Source organism: Pantherophis guttatus, chromosome 3 (genome assembly GCF_059756535.1).
Source record: "Pantherophis guttatus breed Tessera chromosome 3, ASM5975653v1, whole genome shotgun sequence".
Classification (NCBI taxonomy): Eukaryota; Metazoa; Chordata; class Lepidosauria; order Squamata; family Colubridae; genus Pantherophis; species Pantherophis guttatus.
The window spans coordinates 58,503,572-58,530,628 of record NC_142065.1 but is presented as its reverse complement, the minus strand read 5'-3'; the positions used below and the strand labels follow the sequence as shown (position 1 = coordinate 58,530,628).

General features: G+C 36.5%; 2 protein-coding genes across 4 annotated transcripts in view; one reads left to right on the top strand and one right to left on the bottom strand.

Moving 5' to 3' along the window:
• Positions 1–1,282: 1,282 nt before the first annotated feature.
• LOC148114599 (transmembrane protein 69-like) lies at positions 1,283–4,989 on the bottom strand. The gene is made up of 3 exons (XM_087889665.1): positions 4,650–4,989; positions 3,257–3,311; positions 1,283–2,135 (listed from the first exon to the last, which is right to left on the bottom strand). Exons 2-3 carry the CDS (start codon positions 3,305–3,307, stop codon positions 1,419–1,421), a joined length of 768 nt encoding a protein of 255 aa, XP_087745791.1. The 5' UTR covers positions 3,308–3,311; positions 4,650–4,989; the 3' UTR covers positions 1,283–1,418.
• Positions 4,990–7,836: 2,847 nt separating this feature from the next.
• Positions 7,837–27,057, top strand: part of GPBP1L1 (GC-rich promoter binding protein 1 like 1) — a 33,104-nt gene continuing 13,883 nt past the window's right edge. The window contains exons 1-3 of one of the 3 annotated variants that reach the window (XM_087889659.1): positions 7,837–8,239; positions 15,556–16,375; positions 16,831–16,945. In XM_087889659.1, the coding sequence (XP_087745785.1) occupies positions 16,886–16,945 (60 nt within the window). In that variant the 5' untranslated portion in view covers positions 7,837–8,239; positions 15,556–16,375; positions 16,831–16,885. Of the gene's footprint in view, positions 8,240–15,142; positions 15,276–15,555; positions 16,376–16,795; positions 16,946–27,057 lie in introns of those variants that run through there. The other 2 variants (XM_087889661.1, XM_087889660.1) reach the window with 2 other exon arrangements.

Genomic DNA, 27,057 nt, shown 5'->3' with positions numbered 1-27,057 from the left:
ACATAACAGTGGGTTGTAACCAATTTTAATAACATATTCTTCCTCTTCTTCTACCCATCATGAACTTTGCTCTACAATTTAGAATAAATTATTGGAAAGGGTTATATTTAATCCTTGCCTCTATTTGGCCTGATTCTTAATAGAACTTGAGACTTTAGACACCTTCTGCTAAAACAAACAGATTTTTCTCTTAACAAAATCATACTTTTCTTTATAAAAACTTGTTACTTGATTGTAAGAAAGTAGAATTTAATTTCATGATACATTTATCCAGTCTTAAACAACATTTGTCCTATTACAAGTCCAGCACAATGGAAATTCTAGTTATTTTCAATCCAAATATAACAAATGTCTCCACTGTACCTTATGCCATTATGGAAACTCAGCACTAGACAACTAAAATTAAAAAAAAATAGTGAAAATTTTGAGAGAGAAAGAATACTTTATTACAGTGTCAGACTAGCATAAGGTTTTGATCAACAGTGTGGCACAGTTAAATTGATTTTACTCTTAAGCCTCAAGTGTATTCTTAAATCTTTCTCATAATTTTTTTTATAAAAAAAGGAATTGTTTATACTGGGTTTGTTTGTTAATTCAGCAAATAGCAATCCAACACTTAGCACAGTAAGTTAAAACTTCTAAAAACTGCTTAATGTAAAAGATGATATATTGTCTGTTGGTAGCAGTAGATCTATAGTTTTATGTCTAAATATTTAGAACATATTACCCAAATATCTTTGGCCCAGAATTGTTCTTTCAAATCCCTGAAACAATCATTGTTTGATATCCAATTTCCTCAAAGTTATCTTACTTTTATTACAATTTGTAAAACTTCAATAATAAAACTTCAGCACCAATCCCAGAAGTATTCATTGCAGGCATGCACACACACGTTCAGACAGAATGGGAAAACCATTAAAACGGCTGCGCTGAGCCTTCAAGAGGATGTGCTGCCAGGTTTTAAGTGAAGCATTGCTCTACATGCTTCAAATGACCCTGGTACTGACCTACCTAGAATTAATTTTCAAGAATAATGCTGTGAATTGGTTCATATTTGTACCAAATTTGATAAAAAATCGAGAGAACTAAATTCTACTAAAGCCATAAAAATGAAAACCAAGTAATCTAAAAACCATCCATCAGTGTTCAGCACCTACCCTCCTTTTTTATTTATTTATTTATTTATTTATTTATTTATTTATTTATTTATTTATTTGAACTTGTATGCCGCCCTATCTCCAAAAGGACTCAGGGCTTCTAATTTGCTTCTCTATGGCTAGTGTTGTAAATTTAATGAATTAGATAATTCATTTATTATTTTCTGTTCCAATAATTTTCTAAATTCATTTCATGCATTGGGAATATTGTTTCCATTCTGTATTCTGTTTCTCTCACAAGGTTCTGCATTTTGTGTGTGTTTACTTAGAATCTTCTGTTTCCCCAAATTTAAAACTTAGATATCTTTCAGGATAGACATTCAAATAAATTATTGTGACAAATGTAGAAAACGCAGCCACTAGAGTTAAAATTACTAACAAGGCTTTAAACCAGTTGGGATAGGTGGGAAGAAGGACCAAGTCATTATTCAGGGCTATCATTAAACCTATGATAACCATGACTCCCGCTGTAGTGAGATCTTTACAAAGCAAGGTAATCCAGGCTATTAAAGGAGGAACTATACTGTTACCCAAATTACGCCAGTCAGGTTTTGCAGGACTTCCTTCTGGAAGAGTAAATCCCCACCTGATCCCTCCTAGGAAAGACAATATAGAGGCAGCATATGTAATTTCAGCAAATGCCAACTCAGGGTAGGAGGCTTGTTGGATAGCCATTACTAATGGCACTGAAACAAATGGAAATAATACTGAAGCTGCTACATAAATGGCAGGCTTTGGAGAGTCCTTGAGTGATGTCAAGTCAAATAGTCGAGTATCCTGCTCATCAGATGTAGGTTCTGAAGGCCTTTTTCTGTTCCAGCTGCAAGCGGAGGAATGAAATCCCTGGATCTTAGTTGTACACAAAGATGCCTTTTTAGATAGTTGTAATTTTGACAGGAAACTCTGACGGTATTCAAGAGGAAAACTGCAAGGGTTATTCCTAGGCTGCAGAAACCTTTGAAGGTGAGTTCTCTGCAACTGGAAATATAAACATGCATGTCACTGAAATGTATGAGTTTAAACCTGCAACCGCTACACATTTTGCCTCAAACTTATTTTTTTACCTAATTCCAAAATCATATAAAAACCTTAGTCTTTGTCTTTAGGATACTATATAACCCACTCTTATTTGGGATCTGCAAGAGATTTCCATTCAAGACATGCATCCTCAGGAATTCACATACAATTTACTAATGCTTAAAATGACTGACAGCAAAAAAAAAAAGGTGATAAAAGATTCAAATGATTTCATTCACAGGAAGTGTTTGGATGCTGTTCAAATAAAAGACTTTTTCAAATTCAAAATATTTTCCACATTTCTAGTATCTTTCCAGAGAACATATAAGGTCTATGTCTTCACTGTATTTGGAATGCACGAATTGAATATTTCCTAATACCTACATTTATAGTGGAAAATTATTTTTCTTTCTATTCTTTCTATTCTATTCTTTCTATTCATAAATTACTGCATATATTATATACCATATTTATTCATTGAATATATATTGCTGCCTATTCACCATGGCGACTCAAGGCGGTTTACAGAATATAAAACCACATTTAAAACAATAAAAACTAACAAAAAGAATCAAATAAATTAATATACTACAATATAACAAAATTTCCCCCCCACCTCCCACCCTCCACCGTGGCAACAGCAGGTCACATGAGCCATTTAATGGGCTCTAACCCACTCTGGGTTCCCCAGGGCCACTGGCAGAACCAGGTCTTCAGTGCCTTCCGGAAGAGTATTAGAGTGGGGGCCATTTTAATCTCTGGGGGAATATATATTTTAGTACTATTAATAAATGTAGAATATGTTGATTTTATGCCTTCATTCTGATAATAGAATTTTTAAGAGAATCTGATTTAAAACGTAATCTCTTTTAACATGTAACAGAACCATAGTAACTGCACACATTAAATATTTCGGGAGATTTTCATATTTCACAAAAGCTACAAAGCTATTATTGACATCTCTCTTGGAAGACAAAGGATTATTAGGATTATCTTCTTTTACCCCAGCATGTAATAGAAGTTGTTCTCTTTTTTAAAAAATCTAAAATAAATTCCAATTCAATTATCTGGGAGAATTTTACCTTGGAAGGAATTTGGAAACCACATTGTTGTATAAAACGGAACATTTTCATAGACCTTAAAAGACAGAAAAGGTTAGATGGTTAACCTTAGAATATCATGCATAAATATTGGGTGATATTTTCCACTTCAATAAAATATACTACATTGAAACAATCTTGATGAAGTATAAATTAGGAAAGATATATCTAAAATATAGAGTCATAATTGGAAAGTCAATTCCAGGGAGCCTATCAGCTAAAGCTGTTAAAAAACATAATGATGATGTCATGATATAAATAGCTTTAACTATCAGTCTAATACTAGATATCAATCCAACATTGTACAACTTATAAACAATAACAATATTATACTGTGTTATGTGCTATGTATCCCCAGTATCCCTTTGCTTACGATAGGTTTCGCTGTATATTCTGCTATGGAATATTATCTGAGTTGTAAGAATACAGGGCGAATATGCCTTCAAAATTAAGTTCAGTTCCTAATCACAAGATAGAGCTGTGTGGGTTTTTCAGCCTTCCAAAATATTTGTTCAACTGTCCAGTCTGGTTGCCAAACAAGGAATTTCCTGATAGTCTCTTATCTGAGTATCAATCAGATCTGACAGCACTTACCTTTTCCAAGATGGAAATGAGAGTTCCCTAAATTAATTTAATGGCACTGAAATTCATTATACTAGCAGTATTTGAAATAGAAGTATGCATTTAAGTCACCTCAGTACACACTGTAACCTATAGTTAAGTAATCATGGGTTACTGAATTACCCCAGTAATTCTGGCTTCACACAAATAATCAGATGTCAACCCTATCTTTGCAGGACACATTCAGTCACAAACTCGCCTTAAAAGTCCCCAATACGGCACTCACAGACTTCTCTTTTGATGTTAACAAGGCTCCATTCTCACCTGATATTATACTATTTTTATTTTGATCATTTTAAATTAAGCAAGTTGGCATGCTTCTGGCCTCAAGCATAATCTCTATTGCTAAGGATAATTTCAGTCTCTCATACTCTGGAGAAAAAGAAAAAAAAATCCAGCCTCACGTTCTGGGGAAATACTGTAGTTTTATCATGTCCACCCAGAGAAATACAGTAGACAACATCTAGGGATGTGAGAAGCCTCCTTCTTTACCAGTAGTTGGTCAAATCAAAGTCACACAGCCAGCTTTCAAGCCTAAGGCAGGGCTAGAGCTCAGCGTCTCCTTAACCACTAAACCAAACTGCCTCTTAATTTATTTTTTTAATTGTTTCCATTTGAAGAATACATTTTAAAACTTAAGATAAATCCTTCTTGCTTTCCCCTCAGTTATTACACCGAAAGTAAATTCCTTTCCTTGACTTGACTGCGTTAACCACCACCACCCCTCCCACTTTACATGACTGGGGACACTCACCATATACTACGAGCAGGCAAAACCGAAGGAGCTAACAGAGAAGCGAATATTCAGAGGAGAACCCAAAGCCAGTCACCCGAAATTTGATTTAGCTTCAGCAAAAATAAAAAGGGGGGGTGGAACCCGTTCCTAAATGGCTTTCCAGACTCTCCTCGTATAGCAGGATTCCCAGAAAGTCAGAAACACTCTAAAGCATAAAAATCCACGCGCTTCCTACAATATTGTACGAAATATGCAGAAGCTTATTTCCCCCCCCCCTCCCCGGGCTAAGTATGACTCTAGTAACATGCAAACCGACCCCCAACAAAACCCGAGCCATTATCCGCTTGAAAGGCAAGGCACTTCCCTTTGCTCCCGTTTAAGTCCGCCGGGTACGCGTGTCAGACCAATAGGCTCTCAGCCTGCAACAGAGGCTTCCCTTCAGTTCCTTCTCTGTATAAGAAACACGAGAAGTATCCGCTCTTCTCTTTTAGTACTGCTCTTTTTTGTTTGTTTGTTTGTTTGTTTGCGTGATTCTTTAATTCTAAAAGTGAGGCCGCATTCGGCTGACTGTGGTGGGGCAGTGAAGGCAGAAGACCCGAAGCCGTGATTCCTATAATCATGGTTTACAGCATGAATTGGATGAATGCAACCTCAGAAATCACAACCATGGTTTGTTTATAAATGACCAGCACTGGGAATACATAACAATAATTTACTAAAATGCAACGGAAAAAAAAAGGCCATTTTCGCTTTACAGGTAACTTAATCCGGAATGACAATCTATCAGGACTCTTTATTATTTGGATGTCTTTATACAGAACTTTTTACATTGATTGCATCCATAGGATATGTAAAATGTCAGTTATGGGCTACACTGTATATTCTTTATTTTTATTTTATTTTATTATTGCAATTTATATGCCGCCATTCTCCCGAGGGTCTCAGGGCGGCTTACAAAAACAATATCCAATACAAATCACAAATTAAAATCAACAACCCAATTAAAACAATTTAAAATTATAACAATGTACGCCCATAACGGATCAGTTGACGAAAGAGCCACATCTTCAACTCACGACGTTATACAGTTATAACTATAACTGTAAGATAACTTGAATTATAACACATCAAATACATATTTTCATGTGCTATAATTATATCCTGCTTTTCCACATAAGGCCATGCAAAAACTAGGAGCAAAAAAATTGCTTACAGAACATTTTCTCCTAAACATGCCCCACCCCCATAAAAACTCTTGAGATAAGACCTAAAGCCATCTTATTAAGCTTTCGTGGATGACAGTAGATTTGAACATGGACAATTTTGGACAATATTTATAGTTACAATGGTTTAACAACTTTTCTTGTGTGCTTCTGAGACTGATTTCACGCTGACAAAACTGTCATTCCAATCTCACCCAGATTTGCACTGAATATGAAAGTGTGAAAGATCTTTTATTTGAGAGAACAATAAAAAGAAGCAGGTTATTTCAGTCCAAAGGGCAGTAGTTGTTATGTTTTCATTTTCTAGAATTTTAAGTAACATTTACTGTTTGGCACTCCAAATGATTACTTTAAATAGTAAAAACATTTAATCTATATAAATTAATAAAAACAGCATATTTCACATATCTCTGATTAAATTATATTCCTTTTACTTATCCATAAAATACTACTGCTTTTTACTAAACATTTTCCCTTTGTTGTAAGTATAATTTTATCTTATTTGACATACTTCAATTTGGCATCAAAGAAAAATGTGCTGGAAAAAATGGTTACTTAGGAGATAGTTTACCAGGTTAATCCAATTCAACCTTGGATGTAAACTAATCTCATTGGTTGTTTGTGCAAAACACATTAACTATTTATTTGATGGGTTAATCTATAGTAGATTTAACTCTGGTTTCCTTAGGTATTCTGTATTGCATAATGCTTTGAATCATATACAGACTGAATTTGCACAGGCTGGGCTAACATTTGCTAATCTTACATAAGATTGTGGTTCAGTATGTCCTGTAAAGATAGTTTGTCAACAGTGCTATCTTGTAAAAATCAAAAGCTAGCTATAAGCTATCTGTTTTTTATGGATCCGTCCATACTTTGAAGTAATAAATTCCCTGACTGAGGGGAGGGGGAGTGTCTGATATTTCTCTTCCTTTTAAATTATTTTTAATAGAAATGATCCAGTTGTCTAATGACAATAGTTCAGAAATAGAGGATGTATTTAGAAGAACAGGTAACTTTTCTAACTATGCTTTCCTAACTATTTGTGATCATACCTTTTAGTAGCTTTTTTAAAAAGAGATCTACATTTTATATAGGTCTGATTCATTCACAGAAAAAGGCCATTTACAAGGGCATGTTGATCTAACATTTCTCATTTCTCATTCAGTAAATGAAGATGTCTTTACACAATACAAACCACAACATCTAAACTAAAACCAAACACTTGCAATGCAACTTTATAGGGGACATGAGCAGCACATAAATTTAATAAATTGTGTGACCAGGCCACTGTAAGTCCTAATTGATTAGTCTAACTTTCTGCATGAACATAGCCAGTAGTTAATCACCAAGTTTTATGGTAATAATTCAATGTTTTTGATGCTTGATTCCCAGTGACTCTGGAAGATTTACAAATTGTTAAAAAATTTAAAAACAAGAAAACAATGCAAAAAACACAAAAGCACAAGATGGCAAACAAGCAGGGACAAAGGCAGCTAAAAAGGTATGATTAAGGGTGCTATGCTGGAACTTACTTTTATTTAACATTCTAGGTACAATACCTACAGACGGATTAAACTTTTTACTAGGTTTTTCTTAAGTAACAGACATTTCGTTAATTTTGAATGAGCAAAATTAATCTGAGTTTGATTTATGGAAAGCACATAGAGAACTGCAGGGGGAAAAAAAACTTTTATTATACTGTTTTCCATGGCTCATTTAGTTCCAAACTAAATCGACCAGTGCAAATCCTTCCGGTATGCGCTTAGTTTATTATGGTTCAGAGTGTCACGCGAGCCCTGGACAATGAACCGAGTTATCCACGGATAACCGTGCTGCGAGAATAGACACACGACCGAGCAATAACACCAAGGTTGTGCCAACTGGAGAGGGGCCGAGAACAAAGCGTTGAAAGATAGTAGTTGCAGACCGAACCGAGCATAGCTTAACGCCAACAGAATGATACACGCTCACGCATGCGTAAAAAGAGAACGGGCGAATTCGAGCGAGCGTTCCGAAGAGCCTTTGATGGGCGGTGCGCGTGCGGCTATTTTGTATGGCTTAGCAAGTGAAGCGCGCGTGCGCTCCACCCTTAGCACGGGCAGGGCCAGGTGGGCGTGTTTCTATGCCCCTAAACCCCCCCACTTCGCGTGAATAGCCCCGCCCCACTCCGGCCCTCGGCCGGTCCGGGCAGCCATTTTGGGCAGAGCTTTGTTATGATTCGGTCTGAGGAACTGAAGCTACGGAGAGAGTGAGGGGGCGAGTTGGGGCCTGGTTCTGTGAGCACGGCCTTGCGTGGAAAAAAAGAGAGAGAGAGAGAGAAAGAAGAGGAGCTGGACTTAAAGAGGGAGTTGAGTGGCTGCCAGCGTCGGGGGAGAAACTGAGGTAGGAAGGCAGCGGGGAGAGAGAGAGAGAGAGTCCGGAGTAGGCAAGGGGGCGGGAGTGTAAATAAGTGCTGCTTCGGGTGCAGGAATTGGGAGAGAGGAAGGAAGAAGGTGGCTGAAGGCCTTCTATATTGATCGAGTGGGTGGGTGGGTGGGTGGGGGCAGTTGCTGGGTGGGGAGGGGGTGGGGAGACCGTGGCTGCGGGAAGCGTTTGGGACGAGCGGGTGGATGGAGACATGCTGGACGCGGGGTTTGGGCAGGAGCGGGTGAAGGTAGTTTCGAGACCCACTTTCCGTGAGAAATGGAGGCGGAGGACGAGGAGGCTGGGGGTTGAGGAGGACTGGAGACGGGAGGGACGGGGGCTGCGAGAGAGCTTCGATTGGGCTGGAAGAGGGTTGATAGGAAGCCGCGGTAGGCCTCGAAGTGCAAACTTGAGTGGGGGCGGGGTGGGCAGGGCGGCTGAAGGGAGTAAGCGAGAAGAGGGTAGGTATGCCTTGGAGGCAGGCGTGTGTGTGTGTATGTGAGGGTTTGGTGTTTTTATATGCAGCAACTTCGCGGTGTCGTCGAAAAGAGGGTCGGAAGCGGAATGCGGAGTAGGAAGTGTGAGAGTTTGGAAGAGTCCTTGGGTGCAGAGGGGGGGGGGTGTAAATCTGGCTCCGCGAGGCAACCATTCTCTTTCGCGCGAGGGAGCAAAACAGGAAACGTTTAGAAAGGTGGTTTAACTCGGTTTTGTCACCTGTGACACGGTTTTTGGCTTATTTTCGAAGCAGGCCCCCGCCCCCACCCGCCCCTACTTACTTAGGAAGTAATACCAGGGGCATGGATTTCACGTCTGCCTTTGAACTAGTAATATTTGCCTTTTCTGCAAAAAAATAATAATACGTGAGTTTATTTTTGTGGTAAGAAAGAATTTGACCTCTGCTAAAACTAAATCATTGGTTTTCTGAATGAATCTGCTTGCCTGTTATGCACAGCACTAAACCAGAAGCTAACCACATTGGCTAGGTTCACAGGACACACTTAGAACCGGAGAGTAGCCAATCACATTTTAACCAGTGGCTACTCCAGGCACTAGTGCTAAAATTTAAATAAGATTTTTGGTTAAGTAATCCTGAATGGTTACACATACCTCTTGTCAATTTGGAAGCAACATACTGTGTTTGGGGAAATGTGAAATGAATTTTACATAGGAATTGGATTTACAGTTTATTTTACTGAATAAAGGATCACAGATGAGTTCACACAACATGCCAAGTTAGAAGTAAACTCCATTTCCAATCAATATTTTTGGAATACTAGTTATTGAGTAAGGTTTCAAGCATTTTGTTAACGCTACAGAATTCCTTTTTGAAAAAATTCTTGATAAACTTTTAAGGGACTACAAACTGGATTGGAGTTTGAACCATTGGACTAAATGTTTCAGACTAGAATTGAGATTCTGAACTGTTTCTTGATGTAAACTGCTGCTAGATAACCAGTGTTGTTTTGGGCTACTATGAAGGCAAACTATATTCAACATTTTTAATACAGAATATTTTCTGATGGTTCAATGTCGAACAAAAATTTATTCACATTGCTGTCACACATATGATTTAAATCCAGGGAATGTTATATTCACACATGCTTGAGAAGAAAACTATTGCTATTATTTTAATACTGGAACTATTCACTTTCCCTACTAACAAGGGATATTAATTAATTAAAATATTTTATGATCCTGTTAAGAAAAATGGAAAAAATGAAAGCCTGATAATCTCTGTAAATAACTTAGTGAGTTACCCTTACTAATTGTATCCCTAAAATATGTATGTACATATTACATATTTGGCCTGGTTTAAGGTAGTAAAATACTTTTCATAGTTTGGATGTAGCAAATCAGCCCTTGTTTTGATTAGAGGCTTTTAATGTTATGTAATTTGCTTGTGGGTGGAGCTATATTCCCACTATATTTGAACTGCTCAGTTAAAATCTAGTCCAGAAGCACTTTGTAGATTATATGAATGTTCCCAAGCAATCATGTTTTATCATATAAATTTATGATACGCAGATAAGAATCCACATTTTGTATACTAAAACAAAATTTAAAAATATTTATGAATGTGTTATTTCTGTTCATTAAGCCATAGAGATTACATAGCTTTCCAACACATTGGTTGATGAATCAATAATTTATGATTGAAGAATAATAGTAGGCATATTTAGCCATAGAAAACAGAAGTTAGTAAACAACTGAAGATATTCTTGTTTAAATACTATGTAATTTTTGTTGTAATCTATTCTTATTAAAGTTCCCAACTATATAGTCTTGTGGAAAACAAAATTGGACATCCCTTTACTTTCAATTTTTCTTTTTCTTTTAAAGTAGAGCATTAAACTTCTGAAGTAAATTAAGTAACGTATGTTTTTCCAGTGTATTCTTGTTCTTATCTCTTCAAGCAAAAAGTAGTCATTTACCCAGTTAAGCATACATTTGAATATGAACTTCTCCTTTTCCTGTTTACTATACATAGTTGTAAAATAATATCAATTTCCAAAAAGGAAGCTAAAGAAAATTGTGATTTAAATTCCTTGTGATACCTATTAAGCACATAAAGCTTCTGTTCAATTTGATTAAATTCATGCTTTTTTTTTTTTTTTTGGCATATGCTTCATATTATTTCTCATAATTACGTAGTAGCCTGCTTCCCTCTTCACAAACTATAAATTAAGCAATATATTTTTGTAACTAAGGAGTCAAGAGTTAGATACATTTAGAATTGGATCCTCATAATAGAGTTCAAATCTTAAGTTTTTATTTTAAAGGGACAGAAATGTGACCTATAAATGTCAAATGATACCATTGATGTTCATGTGTTGGATGCTGCATGAACATCTAGCTCAGTGTTGGTGAACCTTTTCGGCACTGAGTCCCGAAATGGGAGTGTGCATGCTGGAAACCGGAAGCTCATCTTCCTGGCACTCGCATGCTCTTCTGGTTTCTGACACTCCCGCGTGCGAGAAGAACAGTTGGCTGGCGTGCGCGCATGCATGCCAAAAACCGGAAGACCAGGTGACCGGCGTGCATGTGCATGACGGAACCTGGAAGAACAACAGGTAATGGCTGGCGTGCCCAGAGAGATGGCTCTGTGTGTCACTTGCGGCACGTGTGCCATAGGTTCGCCATCACGGATCTACTCCTTTTTGAAAATTATATTTTTTATCATTTATAATTGTTAGACATAATTTAGTTGAGTTTTTAATTATTTCCCCAAATATAATAATTGGTTTAAATCTGAACTGATTATATTTTAGACTAATGTTGCTCAAGATTGAGAGTGTATAAAATTAAATTATGCTATGTTCAAACCATTGCTGATTTGAAAATTCAGGTTTCCTTAGCCCTCCTAAAATAGAGATGGGGAGAAATGGATTCTGGGAAAATATTCCAGAGGGCCAGAGCTGCAAAAGGGAAGGCATAGCTCTGGTGTCTAATAAGATGACATTGTTCATCAGAAGTGAGCCAGTCTGACAGATCTTACCGGATGGCAAAGGCAATTGAGGAAAAGAGTTGTGAAGATATTCTAGATTTGTAGGCTGTTTGTGAAGTACTAATTGCCAAAAGCATTTTTACTGGATGGTTTAAATAGCGCCTGGAGCCAATAACTTATTTTGATGTAACAGTACTTGGATATATATTAGATAGCGAAACCAAATATAGATATACTGCTACAGTAGTAAAGTGAAATATATTTTGAGATCCAGCTAATACTTTAAAAAGCATATCTTGCCATGGATAATTTCTACTCTGGGTATTCTTCTACGTGTTCCTAAAGATATTGTTCATCAATTTAATGCACTATTTCAAAGTTTTAATGAGAAAAATTCTTTGCCTTGATTTTCTTTAAGGAGATTTCAGTCTTCAGTGAATGTCTTAAATTTTCTTGAGTTAATTAATGGGATTATTTTGCCTTCTGGAAACTTTCCTCATGGGCCATTCTGGAATCAGCATATTTGATGCTTGTAAATTAGACATATTCAGCTGCTTGAAAAATACAGACTTCCCTCTTCTTCCCAACTGCAAAAGAGACATAGTACAGAATAGCATACCAACTTTGGTTTCATTTTATGAATATGCTGAAAACAAATATGGAGGAATCTTTAAAATTATAAGAGTTCTTTTGTTGGAAGATCAAGTGTTCACTGTATATTTTAACTGATTAATAAGAATATATTATAATTTCTTATCTAAGGAATTGAATATAACTACTGCAAAAAGTGGTGGTATGTGTAGATAACAGATTTTAATGTCAAGACATTCTGTTTCAGAATAACTAATGCTACAGGATTTAACAGTTGATCTATGGAATGATAAGATTGTAATAACTATGAACCGTTTTAGAATGTATATATGTTCAGAAGTATGGGCATAGAATTAGTAATGGTACAGTAGAAGGTCAATCGAAGACCACAGTAACATATAGATATCAGTGCTTGTAGATATAACATTACAATTAAATAAATACTATTTTGTATGTATTGGATATTTATGTATCTTTTCAAGAATCCCATCTTAATAGGGTCATGAATTGTCTGAAGAATTATATTAGTATTATAAACTAAGAGTGGCATTATTTTAGTTAAAATACTTTCTATCATCTAGATATAGACTAAGTGTTTCAGAGTCCCCTACTGTACAGTATTAGAAGACTTCTTTTCTTTTTGAAACAATTTTATTCTTTAGATAATCTGCAAATTTATAACAGCAAGACTGGGGTTTATAAAATAATGTTTTCAGAATCACTGGAGAAAGTTCGGCTGGATGGCTATATTAGGATGCAGTGAAGGCAACAAAGTAAACTCTGGTGCCCTCACCATACAATAGGTGTGATCATTCTATGTCAGTGATGGCTAACCTTTTTGCCATCGCGTACCAGGAGGGGGGACGGGGGAGGTTCACGCACAAGTGTGCCTACACCCATAATTCTATGAGCCCTGCCCTGTGTATGCGCCCGCAATCTCCCCTCCCCCCCTGCTTCTGGCATGCGATGGCCTGGTAGGTCCGTTTTTCTTTCTTACCTGGCTCCAGATCCTCTCTATGCATCTGGGAAGGGCGAAAACAGCCTTTCCCACTCCCTCGGAGGTCCTCCAGAGGCCTGAAAGGGCCCATTTCCCAACTCCCGGTGGTACAGGAAGTGACTTTTTGCTGTCCCTAGCCTCCAGAGCCTCTGCTGGCCGGTGCGCGCATGCTGAGCTGGCGTGCCAACTGGTATGGCTACGCATGCCACCTGTGGCACGTGTGCCACAGGTTTGCCATCACGGTTTTGTGTTCTCCGATACTATACCCATAATGGCTATTTCAGATAATTCAAAGAGAAAGTATTGTAGAAATAATAGCACACTTTTAAAAAAAATCAGAACTGATTCCTGACGACTGCCTGGACTGTTTGCAGTTTTCTTGGTAAGATTTTAGAAATGGTTTGCCATTGCCTGCTTCCTAGGGTTGACAGAGAATGACTGGCCTAAAGTCACCCAACTGGTTTTGTGCCTAAGGTGGGACTAAAACTCAAAATATCCAATTTCTAGTCTAATGCCCTAATCAGTACTCCAAACTGGCGCTCTAAGAAGTAGCGTTGGAGCAAGCCAATTTAAACTTGCATACCAAGAGGGTTTCACTGTATGCTCTGCTGTGGTGTGATGTCTTGTCAGTCACCTGACCACAGAAACATCTCCGGACAATGCTGCCTTTTTGACTTAAGAAACTCAGATGAATATCGTCCCCTGAAGTTTTTAGCAGGTTTTACCTCCTATCCTTGTTACTTATACTATATTGTCCTGTTTATTGAACCATTACAGTAGTCATTTCTTTTCTTTTCTACTTAAGATATTTTAAAAAGTTGTTCGTGTGAAAGTTCCTCATATTCCAAACAGAGTAAATAACTTGTTCTTACACATTTTCTTTGAATTCTTCTAATAAGTTACTGTTACAAAACTGCTATACCGTAGTATTCAAAATTTCAGAAGAAAAAGCACTTTACAACTTGATATTGTAGGTTTGCAGGTTTCACTTTGTATATTTGTATGTATATATCAAGATAAAACAAGTAAAATTTTCTATAAAATGTTTGGAATTCTTAGCGTCGGATTTTCTTTGGAATATGAGAGTTGAATAGAGTTCATTGATTTTTTTTTTCACATAAAACTTGATTTTAATAGCTTTATTGACTTCATTGGCATAGTTTAAAGGCAATACATTTTTATGGGGATCATTTTGTAATCTATTGTTAAAACAGAAATGTTTGCTGCTGTAATGCAATTCGAGATTTTCTAATGGATTACCTTTACCTGTTTTAGATAACTGAAGTTGTAGTTTATTTAATCAGTTACTATTTTTTCCCCTGGCTGTGTCACAAGCTGACTATTGAGATTTGACAAAATAGAATTACTAACTATAAAAACTGACGTGCGCATCTAAAATTTTGTATACACTTCAGTTATTCTTATGAATACTAATTTATTGTAATATATGAAGCTGCTTTGGAAGGTATGCATTACTTTCAGATGATAGTATATTATATTAAATTAAAACTGAAGCTTTTGATTCATAGTACTCTAGTTAAGAATACATTGCTCACACATCTCATCCAAGAAACTTCTTCAGCTCTGACTGGATGGTGGGGAATGGAAGGATTCCCCACCATCCAATCAGAGCTGAAGAAGCTTCTTGGATGAAAAGCGAAACTTCTTCAAAGGAAAACCAGAAAGCCCAATTGCCTCTTGAAAAAGCACCTTTGGGACATCTATGACCTAGATGACTGAGAATCTCTATAGACATTTACTATATCTAAGCATAATAATAAAATCAAAGCAGGAAAGTAATATAATAAGTTTGCTTGATGGGGAATGGTTAATGTTTGCTCCTAAGAAATGTAAACATAGACTGACAAACACTTCATTAAAATTCAGTAAGAAAGGCTCCATTCCAATAATGTGTTAACTTGGAATCAAGTGCTGTTTGACCATTCCCAGTTCCATCCTCTAGTTCTTTCTGCTTCAAAAAGGTATGTAGTTTGAACCACATTTATTATATTGTAAATGATGATGTTTGCATAACTGAAAAAATATGTTATGGTAAATTGCAGGTATCATTCCTCAATAACTATGTAAGGACTCTCCATTAATTTACCAAAATGAGAATGGCACCCTGGCACTGACCATAAATACTACACTTGTTAGCTTATATTGTTTCATTAGAAATAGGGGTCATAAGTAATGTGTCTTAATCCTTTTGGCCACTTTTATGATTACTGATAGGTGGTATTATTTTTTCCTTCTTTACAGAGTACTTCGTGAATTCTACTCATTTTGATGGAAGAAGACCACTGCCCAAATGTGAACTCTTCATTAAAATACAACCATTTTTTTCTCTGTTTTTAAAAGCAGCAATTCAAATACGGCAGAAGGATAGCTTGCTAGCTTAGCCCTTTACTTTTAGCTTTAATTAAATGCATAACTAGGAACAATAGGAAGGCAGTAATAATTCAATCTTGTATGTTCAAGTTGCTTTTAGTTCCTTACTAAGGAAACTTAAGTGACATTATGTGAAAAGCCTTTCAAAATACTATTTTTAAGAAAGCTAATTTTTTAGCAACCATTAAAAATGAATCCTGCATTTTAGCACTTAATAAGAACAAAGGTTTACTATACCAGATTTTGCAAGACTCCTCAGCATCCTTTCCCCTGTCCCTTTGTTTCAAATTCATTTGTTGCAGAAGATGAATAAAGTGGATTTGTGAAATTCACCATTAATTACGGTGCTTTTCTGAATGCTGTACAAAGTTGACAACTACTTTTGTAATGTAATAGCTGAATTACACAGCATTGTGACAACAGGGAACAGTTTAATGAGGTGAATGTAGTAGTAGCTTTCCAAAAATGCACACTGCATTTTAGTTTGTTTTTTTTTTTCTCATATGAGTTCAGAGAGCATTTAAGATGAGCAGCTAGAGGGTTAAGGGGTGCAGTCAGCACGAAGTGCGGCTTTTCGTGCTTCCTTTGGGACTCACCATTGCCACACAGCTGGCATAGGTGCACCCTGGCGAAGGAAGGAACCTGGAAATCAAAGTATTAAAGTGAGAGTGGACTGCAAAGGCCAAACTGGGTAAGGCACTGTATTTATAGTTAAAAAATAATACATTATGATACATTATTTGAAGAAAAGTTTTTAATTTGTCCCTTATAAGTAAATTAGTGAACTATTTCTAGATAAGCAGACATCAAAATAATTTGAAGAAAAAACCCTGCTAGTGAAATATTATTTTGGAGAGGAAATGTACACTAATTCTTCCTCAGTTTTATTTAGCTCCAGTAGTGATGATGGTAGAACCTGGCCTCTGATAATTTTGACTGAAGTGGCTTAAGGGAATTAAATTAAACAGGAGCAATATAGCTACAGTAACTCAACCTGATGCTTAGTCAAATTAAATAAATTTCCATTAGTCCCTAGAAAGATGGTAAGATGTTTTCCAGACTCTAGGAAGTATGCTCAGAAGAATCTGCTCTTTTCCATTGCTTTTAGTAGGGCTGACAGTGTGTGTGGTGGTTCTCTCGTCTTAGCTCCTGGCCATGAGGTTTGATGCCTCACTTTATTGAAGAGAGACACTGGACCTAAATGGCGCAGCATGACTTTGTTCCTGCCTGGCTTAACTTCTCTACGCCACAGTCTGCCAAGGTAATGATTAAACCTTAGATCAATTGCTCAGACAAAGTTATAGTTAAATTGTCATTTTGATTGTGAAATGCGTAAATGGTATTTATTTTCACATTTCTGAACTTCCCATCTTCCTATTATGCTGCATAGTTTCAAATTTGAAGGAAATTGGTCTTAAAACTTTTCTTAAATGCTTAATCAAAATATTTTTGCGGTTTAGGTATTGCATCCAAAGTTTTGTGGCTGTGCAGAGCATTTCAGAACATTCTAATGCTGATTTTTTTTTTTTTTTTTGTAGGGACTTTATCCTGTATTGTGTGTATTTCAGCATGAGTATACTATGTACTACAGTGGCTGCATTAGCAATAGTGTCTATTGACTATTTCTCTTGGTTGTTGCTGGGCTTTTTCTTCAGTATTTCTCTAGATTTTGCTTCCCCTTGCTTTTTTTCTATTAAGCCAGTATTTTTTTTAGTGTTTTATAGCTGCAGGATCCAATCTGGGTCAATCACTAGGACCAGAGGTTTTGTTTTGTTTTCTAGCTGTATGATGGGCAAAATAGTTTGGTCTTTGACTTTGTAGGGTTTCTTTTGAAAATAAGTTAACTGAACAATTTAAAGATCTGCTACAGAAGAACATTCTTTGTTGTTTATGTTAAAACCATCAGGTAGAAACCTGTTTCTGCTCCACTGCTTTATCGAACAGGTACATTTGCAATTGTTCATCACAGTGATTAGAACAATTTCCATTTTAAGAGGTTTTGAATACTGAATAATAATGAAAAAAATTGAAGGAAAGCAGCCAGTATCCCAGTCCAAGTAATAGGCAGAGAAAACAGAAGACTGAGAAAATTCTAAGGAGGCAATCAGAAGGATAGGTTTCTCCAGTCAAGTGTGCTTTTACAGGAGGGTAATTTTTGTTTTGGTATTTTTCTGACTGAGGTTTGTCAGAGTTTGTTGCAAAATCAAATCCAGAAAGCACACACAGGTAACTGATTCAGCAGGATTCATTAACTTCTCTTTAAATATATATATAACTTTTGCATTTTATGTTTTTTAATTTTGGCTGTTCACCGCCCTGAGTCCCTTCTGGGAGAAGGGCGGTATACAAATTAAAATAAAAATAATAATAATAATAATAATAATAATAATAATAATAATAATAATAATAATAATAATAATAAAAATAAAAATAAAAATAAAAATAAAAATAAAAATAAAAATAAAAATAACACATACAATACCAAAAGCAGATTCTTCCTACATGGTAGAGAGTTACAGGCAAAAAGACAGGCAGAGGAAAGAAGCAGTTTTCAGTTCAGCAGTCTAGTTTCAGTTTCAATTCTGCAGACAGACTAGACCAGACTTGTTTGCTAAGCCATGACCAGGCTCCCAACTGGTTTCAGCTCCCATTGGCTGACTTGATTGCTATGCCTATTCATTGGCTGACCTTGTTACCATATCTTCCCAGTCATGAATATTCTGACACTCCTCCCTTCATGCCTGGAATAAACAAAAATCCAGTTAACATAATATTCTTCCCATGGTGCACTCCACCCAATGGCTTGGTCATTATGTCTGCCAAATTGTCCTCTGAAGAACAGTGAAGCAAGCTAATCAATTTACATTTGATGGCTTCTCTTACATTACAATATTTAATGTCCACATGCTTGCTTCTATTTTTTACTCTGTCACCTGTTGCCATTTTAATGCAGGCAGCATTATCCTCATACACCGTTACAGCTTCATTTACCTTTACATTTAAATCCTGTAACAGCTGTATGTACCAAGTAATCTCTGAACAGAGTTCAGACAAAGCAATAAATTCTGCCTCCGCAGGCGACAGTTGTTTGCTTCCTGGACTTCCAACCAATTAAAGCCCCTCCAAACAATACCATAATCCCAGAATTGGAGTTTCTGGTTTTTTACATCATTTGCATAATCGCTATCAACATAGCATTTCAGTTTTAATTCTTCAGAGACCCGTATTTGAAGTCCCAAATTCACAGTTCCCTTCAAATACCTGAGAGTCCTTTTTATACCCATCCAATGCAATTGCATTGGTGCAGCAGTAAAGCGACTCAAGATGCTTACTACACAAGCTATGTCTGGTCTGGACCACTGTGACAAATATAACCGTCTCCCTATTGCTGACTGATATATCTCTTGATCACAGACTTCACTTTCGTCCTCACCCAAACTGTTATGAAAATCTGTGCTCATAGGTGTTGGAGTAGTATTACAATCTTCCGTATTATATCTCTCCAACAACTGTTCATAGTGATAGCAATTCAATGTGCATCATTATAGTGCACATTTTTCATCTGAAAACCCTTGTGCCACTAACCTTGCTTTAGATTGTACCTCATTATTGGGTAGTACTTCCTTCTATACCCACTTGCATCCTATGGCTTTGCTACTCTGTGGCAAAGTCACCAATGTGAACATAACATGTTCACATTTCATTTCCTTCTTTCCACTTTACTTGTTCAATTTTAGGTAATGCCAATACTTCCTTACAGTTTCTTGGCTCATAGCACACATTACACACTTTTACTTTACTAGCAGAATACCTGTCAGGTGGAATCCCCTTGTTACCTCGGTCTGACCTGTGTGGCATTGACTGCTCCTGTGCTTCAACCCTCTCTTCATATTTTTTTCAGCTTCTCCCTGAATGCTGGCACCATCACTAAATAAGTTACCATCACTAAGTAGATCATTCCAAAAATTTGCATCAATCCTGTTCCAATTTTGCTCTGCAAAGCTTTCAGATCTTGGAATCACTATTCTTTTGCTCCCATCGCTAAAACAATAGTTTTTTGAACCAGGCTCATAGCCCATAAATCTGAGCTTTCTAGCCTTTGGTTATCCTTTTCTTCTAATTGCCTTTGGAATATGTACCCACGCATTGCTTCCAAAAACCCTTAAATGTGCCAGAGATGGTTTTCTCCCATATAATACTGCATATGGAGTATCATTAATAGGGGAACTCCACAGCCTATTAATTAAATAATTAGTCAACATGGCTTCACCCCAGTATGACCGGCTCAGACCAGAATCCTCCAGCAGTGAGTCCTTCATGGTTTGTAAGATTCCTCCCAAACTGGCTTGCATTGGCCCCACCAAATCTGCATGTACCAGCTCTAGAGCTCTTGTTGTCTGCCTTGTGCTACACTTGCTTACTGGGAATGCCTTGGACTTTGATGACTTACATACTGCACAGTTCAAGTATGCCTTACATCCCTTTAAATTTAATCCTTCTGCAAACTGGTCCATCATTTGCAAAACTCGGAAGCTGGCATGGCCAAGTTTCCTGTGGAAGAGATGAACACATGAATCATGCCGTGCCATATTTCTAAATGTTTGTGCACACTGAATCCAAGATAAAGATGTAAAATATATTAGGTATTGTGGTTTGTTTGTTTTTTTTCAATTAGAACAATCTAATCTGCCTGTATTAAAAACAAGTACAGTTAATATTGATTGTATTTTTAATTAAAATAAATTTTACAATTACAATTGGCACTGGAATTTTGATCACTAAGTGATGCGATTATTAAGAGAATCATCACATGATTGGACCTGATTTTATGACCATTTTTTACAGTGGTCATTAAATGAATCCCCAAAGTCATTAAATGAATCACATGATAGTTAAGTGAAGCATGCTAATTTGTCTTCCTCAACTGACTTTGGGTTGTTGGAAGTCAGCTGGGAAGATTGCAAGATTTTGCAACTGTCACAAATGTGAGCCAGTTGTGAAGTGCCCAAATTGTGATTATGTGATTGCAGCGGTAGTGTGAGGGCTTTAACTTCAAGGATGGCTCATAAGTCATTTTCCAAGGCATTGTAACTTCAAACTGTCATTAAAAAAATTGTTGTAAGACAAGTTGTACCTGTAGTCATGGAGATTGCTTCTTTCATCATTATAAAGAATTTTTAGTCCAATTCTGAATAACTTGGCAGAAGTTTTTAGTCCGTAAGGGATAATGTAGGTTAATTTCTAAATTAGTACTACAGAAACATAATAGAAAAGAGAGTAAGTTTTTTAAATGCCATTTATTATGCAGTATAACAGAACCATTATGGATCAATCCTAATCACTATTTATAGTCATATTGAACAAAATTTATGTTGATTTAATTAGGAATCTTTTTATTATATAGACAGTCATGTTTAAGATGTAGAACGAACATAACCCCATATATTTCTTTTCTATGTCATTGTTGTAATTTAAATTGTTGAAATTAAGAACATGGACCTATTAAGTTTAAAGATTCATCAAGGGCTTTTAAGCACAGCTGAGATATATATACTGTATATAAAGTACCAGAGTCATAGTTTGTTTAATCATATTTTAAAAAATAAATAAAAGTTGATAATTAGCACATTAACTCAAACAAGGAAATGGAAAATGCTTCATGCATGGAACTTCTAGAGTTTGCTGTTTTAATCCGGCAGGGATTGAAATGGAGCTACTGGATTTAGGCTGAAGTAGTGGTTGTGAAACAAAGCATTAGAAGTTCAGAAGAGAGAAGGGGTAGGGAATATATGAAGTATATAGGCTACTGGGCTTATGTCACTGTGGGATATGTGACGTGACAGATGGAATGTGTTGCAGAGATAGGCCAGAAGCATGTTGATGGGATATGCACATCGGACAGGTATAGCAGCAGTTTCCCCAAACTCATCTGATTCTTGCATTCTTTTTTTTTTTACTGGAGCATATATACAGTTACTACAATTTATTGATTTGTAACTGTTTTATTTGGTGAGATGGATTTTAGATCTTTCATTCATAATTAAACCTGTGTCTTTATTTTCATAGATATATTCATTAGCTCCACAAAATCGGATTACTATCATTTATATATATTGCATTCATGTAATATATAAAGTACTGTAGACCTTGGGTTACAGTGGCAATTGGGACTAGAGATGCTGTGGCTAAGTAATGGGTTGTAAATAGTACAAGTAGTCATTGATTTACAACAGTTCATTTAGTGATTGTTCAAAGATACAACGATATTGAAAAAAGTGATTTACGACTGTTTTTCACATTTACGATCATTGTAGTGTCCCTGAAGTCATGTGATCACAATTTGGACATCTGGCAACTGGTTCATACTTATGATGATTGCAGTGTCCTGGGCTCATGTGATCACCTTTTGCAACCTTCTGAAAAGCAAAGTCAACGGGAAAGCCAGATTTGCTCACAACAACTATGCCACTAACTTAGCAACTGCAATAATTGTGCAGATTCACAATTGCACTGGGGCAAGAAAGGTCATAAAATGGACAAAAATCACTTAACAAATAGCTCACTTAACAGAAATTTTGGGTTCAATTGCGGTCATAAGTCGAGGACTACCTGTAGTAATGTCACGTGACCATATTGTTTAGCGATGGCAATTCAAGCCATCCCAATTGCTGTTGTTAAGTGAGAACCTCACATGACTGCAGTTTACAACTTCCTGTCAGTTCTTTGCTTGGTGGAAAGCTGACAGGGGACCTCAGATATTGTGATCATGTGACCGTGAGATTGTTGCAGCAGCCATACCTTCAAGGACTGGTCCTAGGTCTGTCTCATTCAGCGCCATCACAAATTTTAAGGGTTGCTGAATAAGTGATGACCACCTATAGTTACTGACCTTCCCAGATCATCATAATTTTGGCCAATTGGAGCTTTCTGAGAATATTTTTTGGTAAGGTAAAGCATAGACTATATTACTATTGTTAATTGTATCTGTGCTATATGTAGCATTCCCGGTTGAAGAGAAGTGCAACCAAACCCCATATAAACCCTAATAGTATGCTGTTCTTTGCAATCTGATGCCGTTAATCTAGGGACTATCCTGCAAACCCAACATACTCTAGACTGCAGCTCAGTGTTGATAATAATAGTAGTAGTAGTAATTGTTATATCAACAAAAATGTGAAATCAGCTGCGAGTTCTTTCCAAGAGCTTAAGAGTATTTACTGTATCAGCATAATGTGCAGGTCCAAGCAAGTGGAAATGTTGCCAATGTGCATATTTTCTAAGTGCCATCCAAAATATTTCAATATGGCACCCAGTGTGTCAATAACAAGTGGTAACCACTATAGCCAGTTTATGCCATAATCTTTCAGTTTTGATTTTCAGATACTTTGTGGTCTTCTCCCAATTCGTTGTCTTCTACTATTTCCTAGTATTGCCACATCAGTTACCTACATTTTCTTCTTTTCAGCCACAGTTAAATCTGATGATTTGAAAATATTTTAACCTCATTTTTAGCTACTTTTTGAATTATATTCCAGCTAATTTTTCATTATTGGCACGTGATAAGTTTTATAGATGTTCAGTTTTCCCACCTGTTGCTGCTATTTGTTGCATTGTGGTTTCCAAAGCTTTTTTAATTGTCTGGGGCTAAGCCAATTTTTTAAAAATTGGGTTTGTTCTGATTCTTACATTCTTCAAGTTTTCTCCTTTGTGTGTGTTTTTTTAATTACTTGCATCTGATCTTAATAGAATATTCTTTATTGGCCAAATGTGATTGGATACACAAGAAATTTGTCTCCAGTGCATAAGCTCTCAGCATACATACAAGCAACAAAGTGATAAATTATAAATCATAAGATACAATCATAAATAATAAAATACAACCAACAAAGTGAGAGTCATAAGATACCAATAGGAGTAGGTAACAGGAAAAATAAGAAGATAATAGTAATACAGTCCTATTACATGGTTAGATATCCTTAGGCATAAGACAAGTGTTGTGGGAATTATGTGTTTAGCAGAGTGATGGTGGAGCGGGGGGGGGGGGGGGGGGGGCTGTCTTTGTGTCTAGTTGTTTTGGCAATACTCTGTAGTGAAGTTGAAACAGTTTGTGTCCAGGATTTGAGGGGTCTGTAGATGTTTGCTCCGCTCTCTTTCTAGCTTGTGCAGTATACAGGTCCTCAATGGAAGGCAGACAAGTTGCATTGTTTTTTCTGCAGTCGCTTGAAGTCTGTACTAACCCTTGAAGTGTGTAACTGTCCTATTTAGTTGCTGTACCAAACCAAACAGTTATAGAAGTATAAATGATAGACTCAGTAATTCCTCTGTAAACTGTATCAGCAGCTCCTTGGGCAGTCTGAGCTTTTTGAGTTGGCACAGGAAGAACATTGTTAGTTGTGTTCTAATGTTAGGTGTCCATTTCAAGTCTTGGGAGATTATAGAACCCAAAAACTTGAAGGTCTCTACTGTTGATACTGTATTGCCTAATACAGATAGTCCTCAAATTACAACAGTTCATTTAGTGACCATTCAAAGTTACAACGGCACTGAAAAAAATGACTTATGACCATTTTTCACACTTATGACTGTTGCAGTATCCCTATGGTCAGGTGATTTACATTTGGATGCTTGACAACTGACTCACATTTATGACGGTTGCAGTGTCCTAGAGTTATATGATTCCCTTTTATCTTCTGACAATCAAAGTCAGTGGGGAAACCAGATTCACCTTGTTACTAATTTAAGAACTGCAGTGATTCACTTAACAAATGTGGCGAGAAAAGTCATAAAAAGGTGTAAAATGGGGCAAATTCACTTAACTAATTCACTTAACAAATTTCTCACTTAACAACATACATTTTGGGCTCAATTGTGGTCATGAGGACTACCTGTATTGTAAGTGGTGGTAGAATAGGAGGGCTTCTCCTAAAATCTACTATCATCTCTACAGATTTAAGTGTGTTCAGTTCTAGATTGTTCCAAAATAAAGAAATAACATTTCTTTATCTTGGCCTCCTGTTTGATCTTCTGCTTTGGGTTTGAATATGGTTTTGATTTTGATTTTTTAATTTTGATATTCAGTTCTTCTGTCACCACCACTACCGAACTGTAGGCAAGCTGATTGGTTTGTTTGATAAATGTTATCTTAATCTGTGCAAGCACCTTATTCATTTCTTCCTTATAGGTGCCAGATCTTTTTTGGCCACTAACTTTCAATGCTGGCAATCTTTGTCTACTGGCAGTTTTGCATAATCTTCTCTTTTAATTCTTCTTGTTGGTGGGTCAGTTTCAGTATTAACCTGTACTTGTTCTGTTGTTATTTCTTCTAAATTATCATTTGTGTAATTCATATCAGTTGTTTCATTTATATTTCCAATTGCTATTGTGAGCTATTATTCTACTATTATTGGGGTCTTGTTTTTTGGTTAATCATTGTTCAGTGATAATTGAATATGGGTCAATTATTTTCTGATGTTCAAAAATTTGTTTTCAGTAGTTCTGTTTTGTTGTCCAATTTATTATTATTATATTAAACTTGTATTAGTACTTACTTATTAGTACTTATTAGTACTTATACTGCCATGGGTTGCTTACAACAATGAAAGAAGAGTAACATTGCAGTAACATCAGTAAAAGATAGGAAGGACAACAGACCAGATGACATGAAGCTACACAAGATCAGGTCACTATTCAAAGCCCTGAGGAAGAGTAAGGTCTTCACCATTCTTCTGAGCAACAGATTGGGGGCCCTTTGGATCTTGGGACAAACTTTATTCTAGAGGGTAGTTACTGCTAAAGAGAAGGCTTGCTTCTGGAGTCTTCTTAGTGATATTATTTAATTGAAGGAATTTGGAGTGTGCCAACCCTGCAAAATTGAAGTGGTCTGTCTACCACAGGAGTGTCAAACTCAAGGCCCACGGACCAGATCCGGCCTGCGGGGTGCTTAGTTCTGACCCGCAGGCCCACCCTGGAAACAGCAAAGGACCAGCCCATGGTGCTTCAGGCGGCCCTCCCGAGCTCCATTTTCTTTGCTGTGCTTTGGCACTCGAGGACCAGTCAGAAATAATTTTTTCAGCCCTCTGAGTAGTCCATATGCATAAAAGGATACAGCAATAGAAAGAGATGAAGGAAGGGAAGGGAAATTAGAGTAGGAGTGAGGGTAAGCGAGGGAGGAAGAGAGGAGGAGAAGGAGAAAGGAAGAAGTAGGGAGGAGAAGAAGAGGGGGAGGAAGAGAAAGTAAGAAGGAAAGAAAAGAGAGAGGTGGTAGGTTTGAGGAGAAAGATTGCTGTACAATAAAAAAGATGAAAGGGAAGAAAGCCAACCCCAAACAAATATAAAGATATTAAGATAAAGAATGAATTGTTAAACTTTAAAGAATAAAAGAGAACAAATATGAATGAATAACAATAATTAGAAACACACATACAAACATACAATGTATTTTCTTTGAACAGATTATTTGGCCGGTTCACAAATTTAAACAGTGTTTAGTCATTTCAATTAAATTTACAATTTCTATTTGCCATATTTATTCCTCATCTATTTTTCTAAAAAAACAATATTACCCTTCATCCTCATCTCTAATCTTAATCAAATTCAATTTTTCCCTTCTATTCTATATTATACCCCTTCCCATTGTCATCTATTTTTATATCCATCCTCACATTGGTTAATTATGTAATATTACAGTTGTCTAATATAAATTCAACATTTTAATATAAATCAATTAGTTATATAACTACCTTTTTTGTATATTAATCAATATGAACATGAATATTCCAATTATTTCCATGCAATCCAATTTCTTACAAATCAGTTAATTACATTTACCAATAATAATAAACCAAATAATTTCCCCCATATATTCCTCCAAACCACAACTTAACCATTTCTGCTTTCAACACAATATACAATTAATAGTATCTCAATTATTACAATTCCCTAGTTAAATAGAGCTTTTTTTTCTTTTGTGTTTTAAAATCTTGAACTCTCCACTTTTTCCCTAAATTTTCCATTGTTTGCACCTACCTTTTTTGGTGAGGTAAAAGAAAAGAAATCTGCCTGCCTGGTTTTCCAACGTTGTAGCAACAGCAAAGCCAAAAGCCTGCTTTACTTTCAGTTTCGTTTTTCAGCATAGCTAGGGGGGGGGAAATTGCTCCAGCACTCTTTGCAAACAAGCAGCAGAGCCCTGAGCAAAACAGCTGAGAGCAAATCAGCTGAGAGTCGGGAGCCAATCTAATCAAGGGCTAATTAGCCTATGCTGAAGCTCCGCGGGCCAATAAAATTACAAAAAAACACCGAACCATTTGTTAAATTGCTGGCTCGCCCACCCCTCGCCCACCACTATTTATTGGCAATAAATAATGGTGCGGAGGG

Excerpts from the sequence above, each read along its gene's own strand:
- LOC148114599 (XM_087889665.1), bottom strand. The coding sequence starts at position 3,307 with ATGAAAATGTTCCGTTTTATACAACAATGTGGTTTCCAAATTCCTTCC. Across the intron at positions 2,136-3,256 it reads GTTTCCAAATTCCTTCCAAG|TTGCAGAGAACTCACCTTCA; the intron begins GTAAAATTCTCC and ends TTATATTTCCAG.